Source organism: Anomaloglossus baeobatrachus, chromosome 6 (assembly GCF_048569485.1).
Source record: "Anomaloglossus baeobatrachus isolate aAnoBae1 chromosome 6, aAnoBae1.hap1, whole genome shotgun sequence".
Classification (NCBI taxonomy): Eukaryota; Metazoa; Chordata; class Amphibia; order Anura; family Aromobatidae; genus Anomaloglossus; species Anomaloglossus baeobatrachus.
In genome coordinates, this window is record NC_134358.1 from 489,426,678 (window position 1) to 489,443,700 (window position 17,023).

Genomic DNA, 17,023 nt, shown 5'->3' on the forward strand with positions numbered 1-17,023 from the left:
GTAGAATGGGCTTTCAGCCCTAAGGGAATCGGAAGCCCAGAAGAACGGTAGGCTTCAAGAATCGGTTCCTTGATCCACCGAGCCAAGGTTGACTTGGAAGCCTGCGACCCCTTACGCTGGCCAGCGACAAGGACAAAGAGCGCATCAGAACGGCGCAGGGGCGCCGTGCGAGACACGTAGAGCCGGAGTGCTCTCACGAGATCTAACAAGTGCAAATCCTTTTCACATTGGTGAACTGGATGAGGGCAAAAAGAAGGTAAGGAGATATCCTGATTGAGATGAAAAGGGGATACCACCTTAGGGAGAAATTCCGGGACCGGACGCAGAACCACCTTATCCTGGTGAAAAACCAGGAAGGGGGCTTTGCATGACAGCGCTGCCAGCTCCGACACTCTACGGAGTGATGTAACTGCCACTAGAAATGCCACCTTCTGCGAAAGACGTGACAAAGAGACATCCCGCAGCGGCTCGAAAGGTGGTTTCTGAAGAGCCGTTAGCACCCTGTTAAGATCCCAGGGTTCCAGCGGACGCTTGTAAGGTGGGACTATGTGGCAAACTCCCTGCAGGAACGTGCGGACCTGCGGAAGCCTGGCTAGACGCTTTTGAAAAAATACGGATAGCGCCGATACTTGTCCCTTGAGAGAGCCGAGAGACAAACCCTTGTCCATTCCTGATTGAAGGAATGAAAGAAAAGTGGGTAAGGCAAAGGGCAAGGGAGAAAACCCCTTATCAGAGCACCAGGATAAGAAGATCCTCCAAGACCTGTGATAGATCTTGGCGGACGATGGTTTCCTGGCCTGTCTCATAGTGGCAATGACATCTTGAGATAACCCTGAGGACGCTAGGAGCCAGGACTCAATGGCCACATAGTCAGGTTGAGGGCCGCAGAATTCAGATGGAAAAAAGGCCCTTGAGACAGCAAGTCTGGGCGGTCTGGGAATGCCCACGGTTGACCCACCGTGAGGTGCCACAGATCCGGGTACCACGACCTCTTCGGCCAGTCTGGAGCGACGAGGATGGCGCGGCGGCAGTCGGACCTGATCTTGCGTAACACTCTGGGCAGCAGTGCCAGAGGAGGAAATACATAAGGCAGTCGAAACTGCGACCAATCCTGAACTAATGCGTCCGCCGCCAGAGCTCTGTGATCTTGAGACCGTGCCATGAATGCTGGGACTTTGTTGTTCTGCCGAGACGCCATGAGGTCGACGTCCGGAGTTCCCCAGCGGCAACAGATCTCTTGAAACACGTCCGGGTGAAGAGACCATTCCCCTGCGTCCATGCCCTGGCGACTGAGAAAGTCTGCTTCCCAGTTCTCTACGCCCGGGATGTGAACTGCGGAGATGGTGGAGGCTGTGGCTTCCGCCCACAGCAGAATCCGCCGAACTTCTTGGAAGGCTTGACGACTGCGTGTGCCGCCCTGGTGGTTGATGTACGCGACCGCCGTGGCGTTGTCCGACTGTATGCGGATCTGCCTGCCCTCCAGCCACCGATGGAATGCCTTTAGGGCTAGATACACTGCCCTTATCTCCAGAACATTGATCTGAAGGGAGGACTCTGTCGGAGTCCAGGTTCCCTGAGCCCTGTGGTGGAGAAAGACCGCTCCCCACCCTGACAGACTCGCGTCCGTCGTGACCACAGCCCAGGATGGGGGCAGGAAGGATTTTCCCTTCGACAAAGAAGTGGAAAGAAGCCACCACTGAAGAGAGGTTTTGGCTGCCAGTGAAAGAGAGACGTTCCTGTCTAGGGACGTCGACGTCCTGTCCCATTTGCGGAGAATGTCCCATTGAAGTGGGCGCAGATGAAACTGCGCAAAGGGAACTGCCTCCATTGCTGCCACCATCTTCCCTAGGAAGTGCATGAGGCGCCTCAAGGGGTGTGACTGGGCCCGAAGAAGAGAGTGCACCCCTGTCTGCAGCGAACGCTGTTTGTCCAGCGGAAGCTTGACTATCGCTGAGAGAGTATGAAACTCCATCCCGAGGTAAGTCAGTGATTGGGTCGGTGTCAATTTTGACTTTGGGAAATTGATGATCCACCCGAACCTCTGGAGAGTCTCCAGAGCAATGGTCAGGCTGTGTTGACATGCCACCCGGGAGGGTGCCTTGACTAGGAGATCGTCTAAGTAAGGGATCACCGAGTGGCCCTGAGAGTGTAGGACCGCCACCACGGATGCCATGACCTTGGTGAAGACCCGTGGGGGTGTCGCCAGGCCGAAAGGCAGTGCCACAAACTGAAGGTGTTCGTCCCCGATGGCGAAACGCAGGAAGCGTTGATGCTCTGGTGCAATCGGCACATGGAGATAAGCATCCCTGATGTCGATTGATGCTAGGAAGTCTCCTTGGGACATCGAAGCAATGACAGAGCGGAGAGATTCCATCCGAAACCGTCTGGTTCTCACGTGTCTGTTGAGCAGTTTGAGGTCCAGAACGGGACGGAATGATCCGTCCTTTTTTGGCACCACGAACAAGTTGGAGTAAAAACCGCGACCACGTTCTTGAAGGGGAACGGGGATCACAACTCCTTCTGCCTTCAGAGTGTTCACCGCCTGAAAAAGTCCATCGGCTCGCTCGGGGGGCGGAGATGTTCTGAAGAAACGAGTCGGAGGACGAGAGCTGAGCTCTATCCTGTAACCGTGAGACAGAATGTCTCTCACCCATCGGTCTTGGACATGTGGCCACCAGGCGTCGCAAATGCGGGAGAGCCTGCCACCGACCGAGGATGCGGTTTGGGGAGGCCGAAAGTCATGAGGAGGCCGCCTTGGAGACGGTTCCTCCGGCGGTCTTTGGAGGACGTGACTTAGACCGCCATGCAGAAGAGTTCCTCTGGCCCTTCTCTGGCCTGTTGGACGTGGAGGATTGGGACCTGGCTGAGGGCCGAAAGGACCGAAACCTCGATTGAATTTTTCGTTCCTGAGGTCTGTTTGGTTTGGACTGGGGTAAGGACGAGTCCTTTCCCTTGGATTGTTTAATAATTTCATCCAATCGCTCGCCAAACAAACGGTCGCCAGAAAATGGCAAACCGGTTAAGAACTTCTTGGAAGCAGAGTCTGCCTTCCATTCGCGTAGCCACATGGCCCTGCGGACTGCCACCGAATTGGCGGACGCTACCGCTGTACGGCTCGCAGAGTCCAGGACGGCATTCATGGCGTAGGATGAAAATACCGACGCCTGCGAAGTCAAAGACGCAACTTGCGGAGCAGAGGTACGTGTGACCGCATTAATCTCAGACAGACAAGCTGAGATAGCTTGGAGTGCCCACACGGCTGCAAAGGCCGGGGCAAAAGACGCGCCTATGGCTTCATAGATGGATTTCATCAGGAGCTCTATCTGCCTGTCAGTGGCATCCTTGAGCGATGAACCATCTGCCACTGATACTACGGATCTAGCCGCCAGTCTAGAGACTGGAGGATCCACCTTGGGACACTGAGCCCAACCCTTAACTACGTCAGGGGGGAAGGGGTAACGTGTGTCATTAAGGCGCTTAGTAAAGCGCTTGTCCGGAAATGCTCTGTGCTTCTGGACAGCATCTCTGAAGTTAGAGTGATCGAAAAACGCACTCCGTGTACGTTTGGGAAACCTAAACTGGTGTTTCTCCTGCTGCGAAGCCGACTCCTCTATAGGTGGATTTGGGGGAGAAAGATCTAGCACCTGGTTGATGGACGCTATAAGGTCATTTACTATGGCGTCCCCTTCAGGTGTATCAAGATTGAGAGCAACGTCAGGATCAGAGCCCTGAGCTGCGACCTCCGCTTCATCCTCCAGAGAGTCCTCAAGCTGAGACCCCGAACAGCGTGATGAAGTCGGGGAAGGTTCCCAGCGAGCCCGCTTAGCCGGTCTGGGACTGCGGTCCGTGTCGGAGTCCTCCCCGTGGGACCTAGGTGTCACCCCAGGAGCACTCTGCTGCGCAGACCGAGAGGGGCCTGGGGGCGATGAACTCACAGTGCCCGGGGCCTGTGTAAGTACCGATCTGGACTGCAAGGCTTCTAGTATCTTAGCAGACCATCTGTCCATAGACTGAGCCATGGATTGTGAAAGCGACTCAGAGAGTTTCTCAGCCAAAACTGCAAACTCTGTCCCTGCCACCTGGACAGTGGAAGCCGGCGGTTCTACCTGAGCCGAGGGTCCCACCAGTGCCCGAGGCTCCGGCTGAGTGAGTGCCACAGGGGCCGAGCATTGCTCACAGTGAGGGTAGGTGGAACCTGCAGGTAACATAGCCGCACAAGAGGTACAGGTTGCAAAATAACCCTGTGTCTTGGCACCCTTGCTCTTTGCGGACGACATGCTGTTGTCTCCTCTGCTCTGAGAGTGATCACTGAGGGTATATAGCCAAAAGCAAAACAATGCGGCCGAACAGAGAAAATGTATACAAATATATATATATATATATATATATATATATATATATATATATATATATATACATACATACATACATATATACATACATATATACATATATACATACATATATACATACATATATATATACATACATATATACATACACACTTCGGCACCCTAGGGGGGCCAGCACCGGGTAACCGGTGTGGCTTACCGACCGCCCAAAGCGGTTGTGTGTCCACCAGATTCCCTGCCTGGGCCTCCCAGAGCTGCAGAGCTCGTTCTGAAATCCTCCACCGGCAGAAGTGATTGTAAAAATGGCTGCCGGAGCTCTCAGGGGAGGAGGGAGCCGTGGGCGGTGACTAATAAAGTGCGGGAATCTGGTGCCCCACAGTGATCAGTGAGGGGGGAGGAGGACACCTAAGTATGCTCCAGCCCTCACTGCCGACGTCCAGTCGACCGTCCCGCCCTTACCCCTGACTGGCAGGCCCGAGGGCGGGAGTTATGGTACTAGGCCGCATGAAGCGGGGACTAAAGTTAATAACGCGGCCGGCAAACAGGCGCGGTCGGCGCGGTAGTCCCGGTCGTCACAAAAAAACAGCAGCCGCTGCAGCGTCTGTGACACAGGCGCTCCATGCACCGTCCCCAAGGGGACACAGAGTACCTTTTAGATGCAGGGCCTGTCCCTGATGATACCCAGTCTCCTGTCCGGCAGATTCCCCTTGGGGCTGCGGAGGGAGCCCGGTCCCAGTGAATGGTGACCGGTTAGGATCCCACTTCTCCCAGAGCCTCTAAGGGATGGGGAAGGAAAAACGGCATGTGGCTCCAGCCTTTGTACCCGCAATGGGTACCTCAACCTTAACAGCACCGCCGACTTAGTGGGGTGAGAAGGGAGCATGCCGGGGGCCCTGTTGGGGGCCCTCTTTTCTTCCATCCGATACAATCAGCAGCTGCTGGTGACTAAAATGGGAGCTTGAGTGAATGTGTGCCTCCTTCAACACAAAGCATAAAAACTGATGAGCCCGTGATGCACGGGAGGGTGTATAGGCAGAGGGGAGGGGTTACACTTTTTAAAGTGTAATACTTTGTGTGGCCTCCGGAGGCAGAAGCTATACATTCAATTGTCTGTGTCTCCCAATGGAGCGACAAAGAAAAGAAGGGAATTTTGTTACTTACCGTAAATTCCTTTTCTTCTAGCTCTTATTGGGAGACCCAGACGATTGGGGTATAGCTACTGCCCTCCGGAGGCCACACAAAGCACTACACTAAAAAGTGCAAGGCCCCTCCCCCTCTGGCTATACCCCCCCGTGGTATCACGGGTTCTCCAGTTTTAGTGCCAAAGCAAGAAGGAGGAAGCCAATAACTGGTTTAAACAAATTAACTCCGAATAACGTCGGAGAACTGAAAAACCGTTCAACATGAACAACATGTGTACCCGCAAACAACCAAGAAATCCCGAAGGACAACAGGGCGGGTGCTGGGTCTCCCAATAAGAGCTAGAAGAAAAGGAATTTAAGGTAAGTAACAAAATTCCCTTCTTCTTCAGCGCTCTATTGGGAGACCCAGACGATTGGGACGTCCAAAAGCTGTCCCTGGGTGGGTAAAGAGATACCTCATGTTAGAGCTGCAAAACAGCCCTCCCCTACGGGGATGTCACTGCCGCCTGCAGGACTCTTCTACCTAAGCTGGCATCCGCCGAAGAATAGGTATGCACCTGATAATGTTTGGTGAAAGTGTGCAGACTCGACCAGGTAGCTGCCTGGCACACCTGTTGAGCCGAAGCCTGGTGTCGTAGCGCCCAGGACGCACTCACGGCTCTGGTTGAATGGGCTTTCAGCCCTGAAAGAACCGGAAGCCCTGCAAAACGGTAGGCTTCCAGAATTGGTTCTTTGATCCATCGAGCCAGGGTGGCTTTAGAAGCCTGCAACCTCTTGCGCGTACCAGCGACAAGAGCATCGGAACGGCGTACGGGCGCCGTGCGTGAAATGTAGATTCTGAGTGCTCTCACCAGATCTAGCAAACGTAAATCATTCTCATACCGGTGAACCGGATGAGTGCAAAAGGACGGTAAGGAGATATCCTGATTAAGATGAAACGAGGATACTACCTTAGGGAGAAACTCCGGAATGATGCGCAGCACTACCTTGTCCTGGTGAAACACCAGGAAGGGAGCCTTGGATGACAGAGCTGCCAGCTCAGACACTCGCCGAAGCGATGTGATCGCAACGAGAAACGCCACCTTCTGTGACAGGCGAGAAAAGGCAACTTCCTTCAGAGGCTCGAAAGGCGGCTTCTGGAGAGCAACTAGAACCCTGTTCAGATCCCATGGATCCAACGGCCGCTTGTACGGGGGTACGATATGACAAACCCCCTGCGGGAACGTGCGCACCTTAGAAAGACGTGCTAGACGCTTCTGAAAAAACACGGATAGTGCTGAGACTTGCCCTTTGAGGGAGTCTAGCGACAAGCCCTTTTCTAACTCCTATTGTAGGAAGGAAAGAAAGATAGGCAATGCAAATGGCCAGGGAGACACTCCCTGAGTAGAGCACCAGATTAAGAAAACCTTCCACGTTCTGTGGTAGATCTTAGCAGACGTGGGCTTCCTAGCCTGTCTCATGGTGGCAACGACCCCTTGGGATAATCCTGAAGACGCTAGGATCCAGGACACACAAGCCACACAGTCAGGTTCAGGGCCGCAGAATTCCGATGGAGAAAACGGCCCTTGAGACAGTAAGTCTGGTCGGTCTGGTAGTGACCCCGGTCGGCCGACCGTGAGATGCCACAGATCCGGGTACCACGATCTCCTCGGCCAGTCTGGTGCGACGAGTATGACGCGGCTGCAATCGGATCTGATTTTTGCGCAGTACTCTGGGCAAGAGTGCCAGAGGTGGAAACACATATGTGAGCCGGAACTACGACCAATCTTGCACTAAGGCGTCTGCCGCCAGAGCTCTGTGATCGCGCGATCGTGCCATAAATGCCGGGACCTTGTTGGTGTGCCGAGACGCCATTAGGTCGACGTCCGGCCCTCCCCCCAGCGGCAACAGATTTCCTGAAACACGTCCGGGTGAAGGGACCATTCCCCCGCGTCCATGCCCTGGCGACTGAGGAAGCCTGCTTCCCAGTTTTCTACGCCCGGGATGTGAACTGCGGATATGGTGGATGCTGTGTCCTCCACCCACATGAGGATTCGCCGGACTTCCTGGAAGGCTGCTGACTGCGTGTCCCTCCTTGGTGGTTGATGTATGCCACCGCTGTGGAGATGTCCGACTGGATTCGGATCTGCTCCCTTCTAGCCACTTTTGGAAAGCTAATAGGGTAAGATACCCTGCCCCGATTTCCAGCACATCGAACTGAAGGGTGGACTCCTGCTGAGTCCACGTCCCCTGAGCCATGTGGCGGAGACAAACTGCTCCCCACCCTGACAGACTCGTATCTGTCGTGACCACTGCCCAGGATGGGGGCTATGGCAATGAGGTGGGAATAAGCCACTATTGCAGAGAGTCCTCGGCCGTCAGGGAAAGGGAGACTTCCCGTCCAGGGAGGTTGACTGCCCATCCCATTGGCGGAGAATGTCCCATTGCCGTTGGCGCAGATGAAACTGCGCAAAGAGAACTGCCTCGATGGCTGCCACCATCTTCCTTAGGAAGTGCATGAGGCGCCTTAAGGGGTGCGACTGGCCTTGAAGGAGAGACTGCACCTCTGTCCGCAGTGAACGCTGCTGGTTCAGCGGAAGCTTCACTATGGCTGATAGAGTATGAAACTCCATGCCGAGATACGTTAGTGATTGAGTCGGAGACAGATTTGACCTTGCCAAATTGATGATCCACCCGAAAGTCTGGAGAGTCTCCAGCGTAACATTCAGGCTGCGTTGGCATGCCTCGAGGGAGGTTGCTTTGACGAGTAGATCGTCCAAGTACGGAATCACCGGGTGTCCGTGAAAGTGCAAGACTGCTACCACTGCTGCCATGACCTTGGTGCCCACCCGTGGGGCTGTCGCCAGACTGAATGGCAGAGCTACGAACAGAAGATGTTCGTCTCCTATCACAAAACGTAAAAAACGTTGGTGCTCCGTAGCAATTGGCACGTGGAGATAGGCATCTTTGATGTCTGTTGAGGCAAGGAAGTCTCCTCGAGACATTGAGGCAATGACGGATCGGAGGGATCCCATCCGGAACCGCCTGGCGTTCGCATGCTCGTTGAGCAGTTTCAGAACCAGAACAGGACGGAAGGAACCGTCCATTTTTGGAGCCACAAAGAGATTGGAGTACAAACCCTCGCCCTCGTTCCTGAGGGGGGACAGGGATCACCACTCCTTCTGCTCCTAGAGCGTCCACCGCCTGCAGCAGGGCATCTGCTCGGTGGAGAGGTGGGGCCGTTCTGAAGAATGGAGTCGGAGGACGAGAACAGAACACTGTCCTGTGCACGTGAGCACAATGTCCGTCACCCACCGGTCTGTGACCTGTGGCAGCTAAATGTCGCCAAAGGCGGGGGAGTCTGCCATCAACCGCGGATGCGGAGAGAGAGAGAGAGAGCTGAGAGTCCTGAGGAGACCGCCTTGGTAGCGGTTCCTCCGACCGCCTTCCTTGGGCGAGATTGAGCCCGGCCGGAATCTGAGCCCGTCTGAGGTTTTGTAGCCCTTTTGCAGGAGGACAATTGGGACCTGCCGGAGCTTGGGAAGGACCGAAACCTCGACTGTACTTTTAGGACAGCATTAACAGGGTAAGTCGCAGTGCAGACATTGCGGGGTTACGGACGCCTCTGCGGTACAGATGTCCCTGCTCAAGGTCAGCTGCGCAAGAACAGCAGAAAAGGTTAGGTTGCCAATACGGCTGTGGATGCCGGAGCAACCGACACGCCGATAGCCTCCTAGACAGATTTCAACCAGAGTCCATCTGTCTGTGAATAGCATCTTGAAGTGAAGCCCCATCTCCAGTGCAACTATGGCTCTATATGCAAGCCTGGAGATTGGAGAATCCACCTTTGGACCCTGGGTCCAGCGCTGACCACGTCAGGGGAAAAAAGGGATAACGTGTATCCTAAAAACGTTTGGAGAAGACGCTTATCTGGTAAGCGTGGTGTTCCTGGACTGCTTCTCTGAAGTCAGCGTGGCCAGAAAAATACTCAATATCTGCGTGAGACACTGAAAAGGAACTTCTCCTGTTCGTCTCCTATCTCCACTGGGGGAGCTGAGGGAGAAAGATCCAACCTTCCATTGGTGGACGGTATAGGATCATTCCGTATGGCGTTACCACCCGGTGTATCCGGATTGAGAGCGATGTCAGTATCAAAGCCCTGAAGAGCTGCCTTTTGTTCAAGTAGATTGCCCATGGGTGCAAGTCTCTATATTATGACTACTCCGTCCCTGTCCATGGACAGGGTTGACAGGAGGTTTCTTTGGCCACAACTAGTAGAGCCCCGGCAGACGAAGTGCTAGAGACCCCGGCAGACGACGTGCTACAGGGGAGCATGCACACAATGGGACGGTGTCATGAACAGCATCCCATGTAGTAAAAACAGCACTGAAAACTGTGTTGCTTTTTTGCCGCTGCCGACTAGCCATCTAGAAGTATATAGCCAAGAATGGTGACCGTACAGTGCAATGTATAGCATACAAGCATAAAGTACAAAAGCACACTGCAGCCCATGCAATACAAGCAGCATAGAAAAAAACCTGTGCCCCAGCACCCTTGGTTTTCTGCTGCTGTAGTCTAGTCATTCCAATAGCTAAGACTAGCGACTGTACAGTGCAATGTATAGCATATCAGCATAAACACAAATGAACACCTCAGTCGTGCAAAACAAGCAGCCTAGAAAGCCTGTGCTCTAGCACACCTGCTTTCCTGCTGCTGATGTGTCGCTCCCCAAGCGGGCATATAGCGACCTATGTAGTTAAAAACAACACATGTATACACTGCAGTTATATCGTGGTCAGCACTATATGTGCCTCTTACCGCCCGCCTATAAGCGGGTGTATGATCGCCACTGTCCTGCCTTGGTGCCCCGAGCTCTGCAGTAATGGCTGCCGGCTTCTTCCCCAGCTCGTGTGAGTAGGGGCGGGCCGTGGGCGTGCCCCCAAGGCAGAGCGGGAATCCGGCGTCCGACAGTGTGCAGTGAGAGGGCTGGAGCATGTAAATAAGGCTCCAGCCCTCGGCGCTGCTGATTGCTCAGCGTCTGTCCCCTTCCCTGAGTGACAGGGAGGGGGCGGGAACGAAGCGGCACTAGGCCGCAGAAGCCGGGGACTGGAGTTATAAGCGCCGCCGCCGTAAAAGCGCGGTCGGCGCCCAGTCCCCGGCGAACTACAAGTCCCAGCCGCGCCGCCGCTCCCAGAGCGTCCGGCGCGGTAGTTCCCAAAACACAAAGTCACTCAGCAAAGCTGCAGTGACTGTAACCCTTTACTGTCCCCGGCGCACTAGCACACCCAGCAAGTCTGGAGTGTGCTGTGCCTGTGTGTACGGGGACACAGAGTACCTGTAATGGTGCAGGGCCATGTCCCTGAACGGTACTCCAGCTCCACATCCAGCAGGTTCAAATGGGTCTGTGGATGGAGCCCGGCGTCAGAGCTTTGAGGCCGGCAGGATCCCACTTCCTCAGAGCCCCTCAGGGGGATGTGGAAGGAAAGCAGCATGTGGGCTCCAGCCTCCGTACCAGCAATAGGTACCTCAACCTTACAACACCATCCAGGGGTGAGAAGGGAGCATGCTGGGGACACTATATGTGTCCTCTTTTCTTCCATCCGAAATAGTCAGCAGCTACTGCTGACTAAAATCTGTGGAGCTATGCGTGGATGTCTGACCTCCTTCGCACACAAAGCTAAAAACTGGAGAACCCGTGATACCACGGGGGGGTATAGCCAGAGGGGGAGGGGCCTTGCACTTTTTAGTGTAGTGCTTTGTGTGGCCTCCGGAGGGCAGTAGCTATACCCCAATCGTCTGGGTCTCCCAATAGAGCGCTGAAGAAAAGGTTTCCATTTTTTTTTTTTAACATGTGAGGTTTCGGTGAGGCAATCCACCCGAATGAAACCTTGGATGCACATTGAAGGCCCAGAATGAAAGAAACCTAAAATTGAATGTACTCCGTTATACAAATGCTTGTAGTTGAGTGAAAAATTAAAGTGTTTGGGAAATAATTTTTTGTTTATAACATATCTTTAGGATAGGCCATCAATGTCTGATTTCGTGGCGGTGCAACATCGATAAGCTAGTACCAGAAGTGGCAGAAAGTTCCTGGATGCCGTTGAACCAAACATCTTTGTCATTTCTATAGTGGCTGTTGCCGATTACTGTAGATCATCCCCCTTTTCAAATGAATAAGGGGTGAATCTATAGCACTCGACAGTGGCCACTATAGATGTGACAGAGCAGTTGTGTTCGGTCAGCATCCGAGAAGTTCCCGCCGGTGCCCATAACAGCTGATCGGTGTGGCACCCTCACCGATTAGAAATTCATGGCCTAGCAGAAGCATAGGTCAACAATATCAACTAGTGGTCAAACCCTTTAATGGAGTCCTATGTATTTCTGTGATATTTGAGAAGAAATTGCATATCTTTCAGTGTACTGTATGTTCTCATGGGGAGGATACGCAGTAGATTTAATTTCTGGATTTGCAAGCAGATAATCTGCCGCATATTTCAGTATGTAAAGGGTTAAATTTGCATCAAAATCCACATATCAAATAAGATTTTTAATGCAGGTTAGTAACAGATCTGCAGCGAAATATGTTCTTTGTCTATATATATTAAAAATGTCTGCTTTTTCACAAGTTTAGGACCCCCCATAGCTCACTTTCTCATTGTGTATAACAGCAAACAGTTTACATTTATGTTATGAAGCAATTAATAAACCAGCAAATGCGGTCTGACCTCCGGAGATGGGAAATCCTTAATTTTCCCTTCAAATGGCATAGTCAGAAGCATATCCCCGAGTATGTGCTTCATGTGATCGGCCATGGTTTTCTGCTGATCCAGGGTGCAGTGATTTTCCAGGGAAATGATAACAGGGTAAGGAGAAGTCTGAAGAAGGAAACATTCTATTAGTACAAGATAATTTGTGCACAATCCTGACACAGTATTCAGTGTTTAACAGAATTCACTATATATAAAAAAAATTCAATTAATCAGTCCAGGGCATTGACCAAAGTGTCCATACGTGGCCTCTCTCTGGGTTATCTCTTCTGATTGCAAGATTTTTTATTTTCTGTACATGATCTGCTGCTGAATAGCATTTGGATATGTTATTTACAGCAGCCCCATAGACCATATGCAACAATATTCTTACGATGTTCATTGGCATCTACGGGAGTATGGCAGATAGTATGGGAAGAGATCATTCGCCTATTGTGAATGAAGGGATCCTGCATTATCTACATATACATGTTCTCTTGCATTGTAATTCTGTCTGTGATGATGATGGCGGAAGAGATCTTTGCAGAACAAGAAGTGTCAGCCTACGATGAGGCTCAGAGGGAAAACTGCAAGATTTCAGCAATTTGTTTAATATAGATAGGGAAATGGAAAATTGAAAAAAATGAAATCATGTTTAACATGAAAACTTTTTTATTTCAACAAAGAAGGGAATTTTGTTTACTTACCGTAAATTCCTTTTCTTCTAGCTCCTATTGGGAGACCCAGACAATTGGGTGTATAGCTTCTGCCTCCGGAGGCCACACAAAGTATTACACTTTAAAAAGTGTAACCCCTCCCCTCTGCCTATACACCCTCCCGTGCATCACGGGCTCCTCAGTTTTGGTGCAAAAGCAGGAAGGAGGAAACTTATTAATTGGTCTAAGGTAAATTCAATCCGAAGGATGTTCGGAGAACTGAAAACCATGAACCAAAAGAACAATTCAACATGAACAACATGTGTACACAAAAGAACAACCAGCCCGAAGGGCACAGGGGCGGGTGCTGGGTCTCCCAATAGGAGCTAGAAGAAAAGGAATTTACGGTAAGTAAACAAAATTCCCTTCTTCTTTGTCGCTCCATTGGGAGACCCAGACAATTGGGACGTCCAAAAGCAGTCCCTGGGTGGGTAAAAGAATACCTCGATAAAAAGAGCCAAAAGCGACCCCCTCTTACAGGTGGGCAACCGCCGCCTGAAGGACTCGCCTACCTAGACTGGCGTCTGCCGAAGCATAGGTATGCACCTGATAGTGTTTCGTGAAAGTGTGCAGACTAGACCAGGTAGCTGCCTGACACACCTGCTGAGCCGTAGCCCGGTGCCGCAATGCCCAGGACGCACCCACGGCTCTGGTAGAATGGGCTTTCAGCCCCAAAGGAAGCGGAAGCCCAGAAGAACGGTAGGCTTCAAGAATCGGTTCCTTGATCCACCGAGCCAAGGTTGACTTGGAAGCCTGCGACCCCTTACGCTGGCCAGCGACAAGGACAAAGAGCGCATCTGAACGGCGCAGGGGCGCCGTGCGAGACACGTAGAGCCGGAGAGCTCTCACCAGATCTAACGAGTGCAAATCCTTTTCACATTGGTGAACTGGATGAGGGCAAAATGAAGGTAAGGAGATATCCTGATTGAGATGAAAAGGGGATACCACCTTAGGGAGAAATTCCGGGACCGGACGCAGAACCACCTTATCCTGGTGAAAAACCAGGAAGGGGGCTTTGCATGACAGCGCTGCCAGCTCCGACACTCTACGGAGTGATGTAACTGCCACTAGAAATGCCACCTTCTGCGAAAGACGTGACAAAGAGACATCCTGCAGCGGCTCGAAAGGTGGTTTCTGAAGAGCCGTTAGCACCCTGTTAAGATCCCAGGGTTCCAGCGGACGCTTGTAAGGTGGGACTATGTGGCAAACTCCCTGCAGGAACGTGCGGACCTGCGGAAGCCTGGCTAGACGCTTTTGAAAAAATACGGATAGCGCCGATACTTGTCCCTTGAGAGAGCCGAGAGACAAACCCTTGTCCATTCCTGATTGAAGGAATGAAAGAAAAGTGGGTAAGGCAAAGGGCCAGGGAGAAAACCCCTTATCAGAGCACCAGGATAAGAAGATCCTCCAAGACCTGTGATAGATCTTGGCGGACGATGGTTTACTGGCCTGTCTCATAGTGGCAATGACATCTTGAGATAACCCTGAGGACGCTAGGAGCCAGGACTCAATGGCCACACAGTCAGGTTGAGGGCCGCAGAATTCAGATGGAAAAACGGCCCTTGAGACAGCAAGTCTGGGCGGTCTGGGAGCGCCCACGGTTGACCCACCGTGAGATGCCACAGATCCGGGTACCACGACCGCCTCGGCCAATCTGGGGCGACGAGAATGGCGCGACGACAGTCGGACCTGATCTTGCGCAGCACTCTGGGCAGCATCGCCAGAGGAGGAAATACATAGGACAATCGAAACTGCGACCAATCCTGAACTAATGCGTCCGCCGCCAGAGCTCTGTGATCTTGAGACCGGGCCATGAATGCCGGGACTTTGTTGTTGTGCCGTGACGCCATGAGATCGACGTCCGGCGTTCCCCAGTGGCGACAGATCTCTCGAAACACGTCTGGGTGAAGAGACCATTCCCCCGCGTCCATGCCCTGTCGGCTGAGAAAATCTGTTTCCCAGTTTTCTACGCCCGGGATGTGAACTGCGGAGATGGTGGAAAGCTGTGGCTTCCACCCACTGCAGAATTCGTCGGACTTCCTGGAAGGCTTGACGACTGCGAGTGCCGCCTTGGTGGTTGATGTATGCGACGGCAGTGGCGTTGTCCGACTGGATCCGGATCTGCCTGCCCTCCAGCCACCGATGAAAGGCCAATAGGGCTAGATACACTGCCCTTATCTCCAGAATATTGATCTGCAGGGATGACTCTATCGGGGTCCAGGTTCCCTGAGCCCTGTGGTGGAGAAAAACCGCCCCCCACCCTGACAGGCTCGCGTCCGTCGTGACCACAGCCCAGGTGGGGGGTAGGAAGGATTTTCCCTGCGATAGAGAGTTGGGAAGGAGCCACCACTGAAGTGACGTCTTGGTTGCAAGGGAAAGAGAGACGTTCCTGTCGAGTGAAGTCGACCTCCTGTCCCATTTGCGGAGAATGTCCCACTGGAGTGGCCGCAGATGGAATTGCGCGAAGGGCACTGCCTCCATCGCTGCCACCATCTTCCCCAGGAAGTGCATGAGGCGCCTCAAGGGGTGTGACTGACCCCGAAGAAGAGATTGCAACCCTGCCTGCAGCGAAAGCTGCTTGTCCAGCGGTAGCATGACTACTGCTGAGTATGAAACTCCATCCCAAGGTACGTCAGTGATTGGGTCGGTGTCAACTTGGATTTTGGGAAGTTGATGATCCACCCGAACTGCTGGAGAGTCGCCAGAGCGACGGAAAGGCTGTTTTGACACGCCATCTGAGAGGGTGCCCTGACCAGAAGATCGTCTAAGTAGGGAATCACCGAGTGGCCCTGGGAGTGTAGGACCGCCACAACAGATGCCATGACCTTGGTGAACACCCGTGGGGCTGTCGCCAGGCCGAAAGGCAATGCCACGAACTGAAGGTGTTCCTCCCCGATGGCGAAACGCAAAAAGCGTTGATGTTCGGGTGCGATCGGCACATGGAGATAAGCATCCTTGAGGTCTATCGATGCTAGGAAGTCTCCTTGTGACATCGAAGCGATGACAGAGCGGAGAGACTCCATCCGAAATCGTCTGGTGCTCACATGTCTGTTGAGCAGTTTGAGGTCCAGAACGGGACGGAACGAGCCGTCCTTCTTTGGCACCACAAACAAGTTGGAGTAAAAGCCGCGACCATGTTCCTGGAGGGGAACAGGGATCACAACTCCTTCTGTCTTCAGAGCGTTCACCGCCTGAAAAAGCGCATCGGCTCGCTCGGGGGGGCGGAGATGTTCTGAAGAAACGAGTCGGGGGACGAGAGCTGAACTCTATCCTGTAACCGTGAGACAGAATGTCTCTCACCCATCGGTCTTGAACATGTGGCCACCAGGCGTCGCAAAAGCGGGAGAGCCTGCCACCGACCGAGGATGCGGTTCGGGGATGCCGAGAGTCATGAGGAGGCCGCCTTGGAGGCAGTGCCTCCTGCGGCCTTTTGGGGGCGTGACTTGGAACGCCACGTATAGGAGTTCCTCTGGCCTTTCTCCGGCCTGCTGGACGAAGAGGATTGGGGCTTGGCGGAGGGACGAAAGGACCGAAACCTCGATTGTATTTTCCGTTGCTGAGGTCTCTTTGGTTTGGACTGGGGTAAGGAGGAGTCCTTTCCCTTGGATTCCTTAATAATCTCATCCAATCGTTCACCAAACAAGCGGTCGCCAGCAAACGGCAAACCGGTTAAGAACCTCTTGGAAGCCGAGTCTGCCTTCCATTCGCGCAGCCACATGGCCCTGCGGACTGCCACAGAGTTAGCGGATGCCACCGCTGTACGGCTAGCAGAGTCTAAAACTGCGTTCATGGCGTAGGAAGAAAAAGCTGACGCCTGAGAAGTCAAAGACGCAACCTGCGGAGCAGAATTACATGTGACCGCATTAATCTCAGCCAGACAAGCTGAGATAGCTTGTAGTGCCCACACGGCTGCAAAAGCCGGGGCAAAAGACGCGCACGTGGCTTCATAGATGGATTTTACCAGGAGCTCTATCTGCCTGTCAGTGGCATCCTTTAGCGATGATCCATCTGCAACCGATACCACAGATCTAGCCGCCAATCTAGAGACTGGGGGATCCACCTTGGGACATTGAGCCCAACCCTTAACC

The 17,023-nt window shown here is 53.0% G+C and overlaps 1 protein-coding gene across 2 annotated transcripts in view; it reads right to left on the reverse strand.

Annotated features, from left to right (window-relative positions):
- Positions 1–17,023, reverse strand: part of PLCD1 (phospholipase C delta 1) — a 170,587-nt gene that overhangs the window by 16,118 nt on the left and 137,446 nt on the right. For both annotated transcript variants that reach the window (XM_075315396.1, XM_075315395.1), the window contains exon 8: positions 12,199–12,348. In XM_075315396.1, coding sequence (XP_075171511.1) covers positions 12,199–12,348 — 150 coding nt within the window. The remainder of the gene's footprint in view (positions 1–12,198; positions 12,349–17,023) is intronic.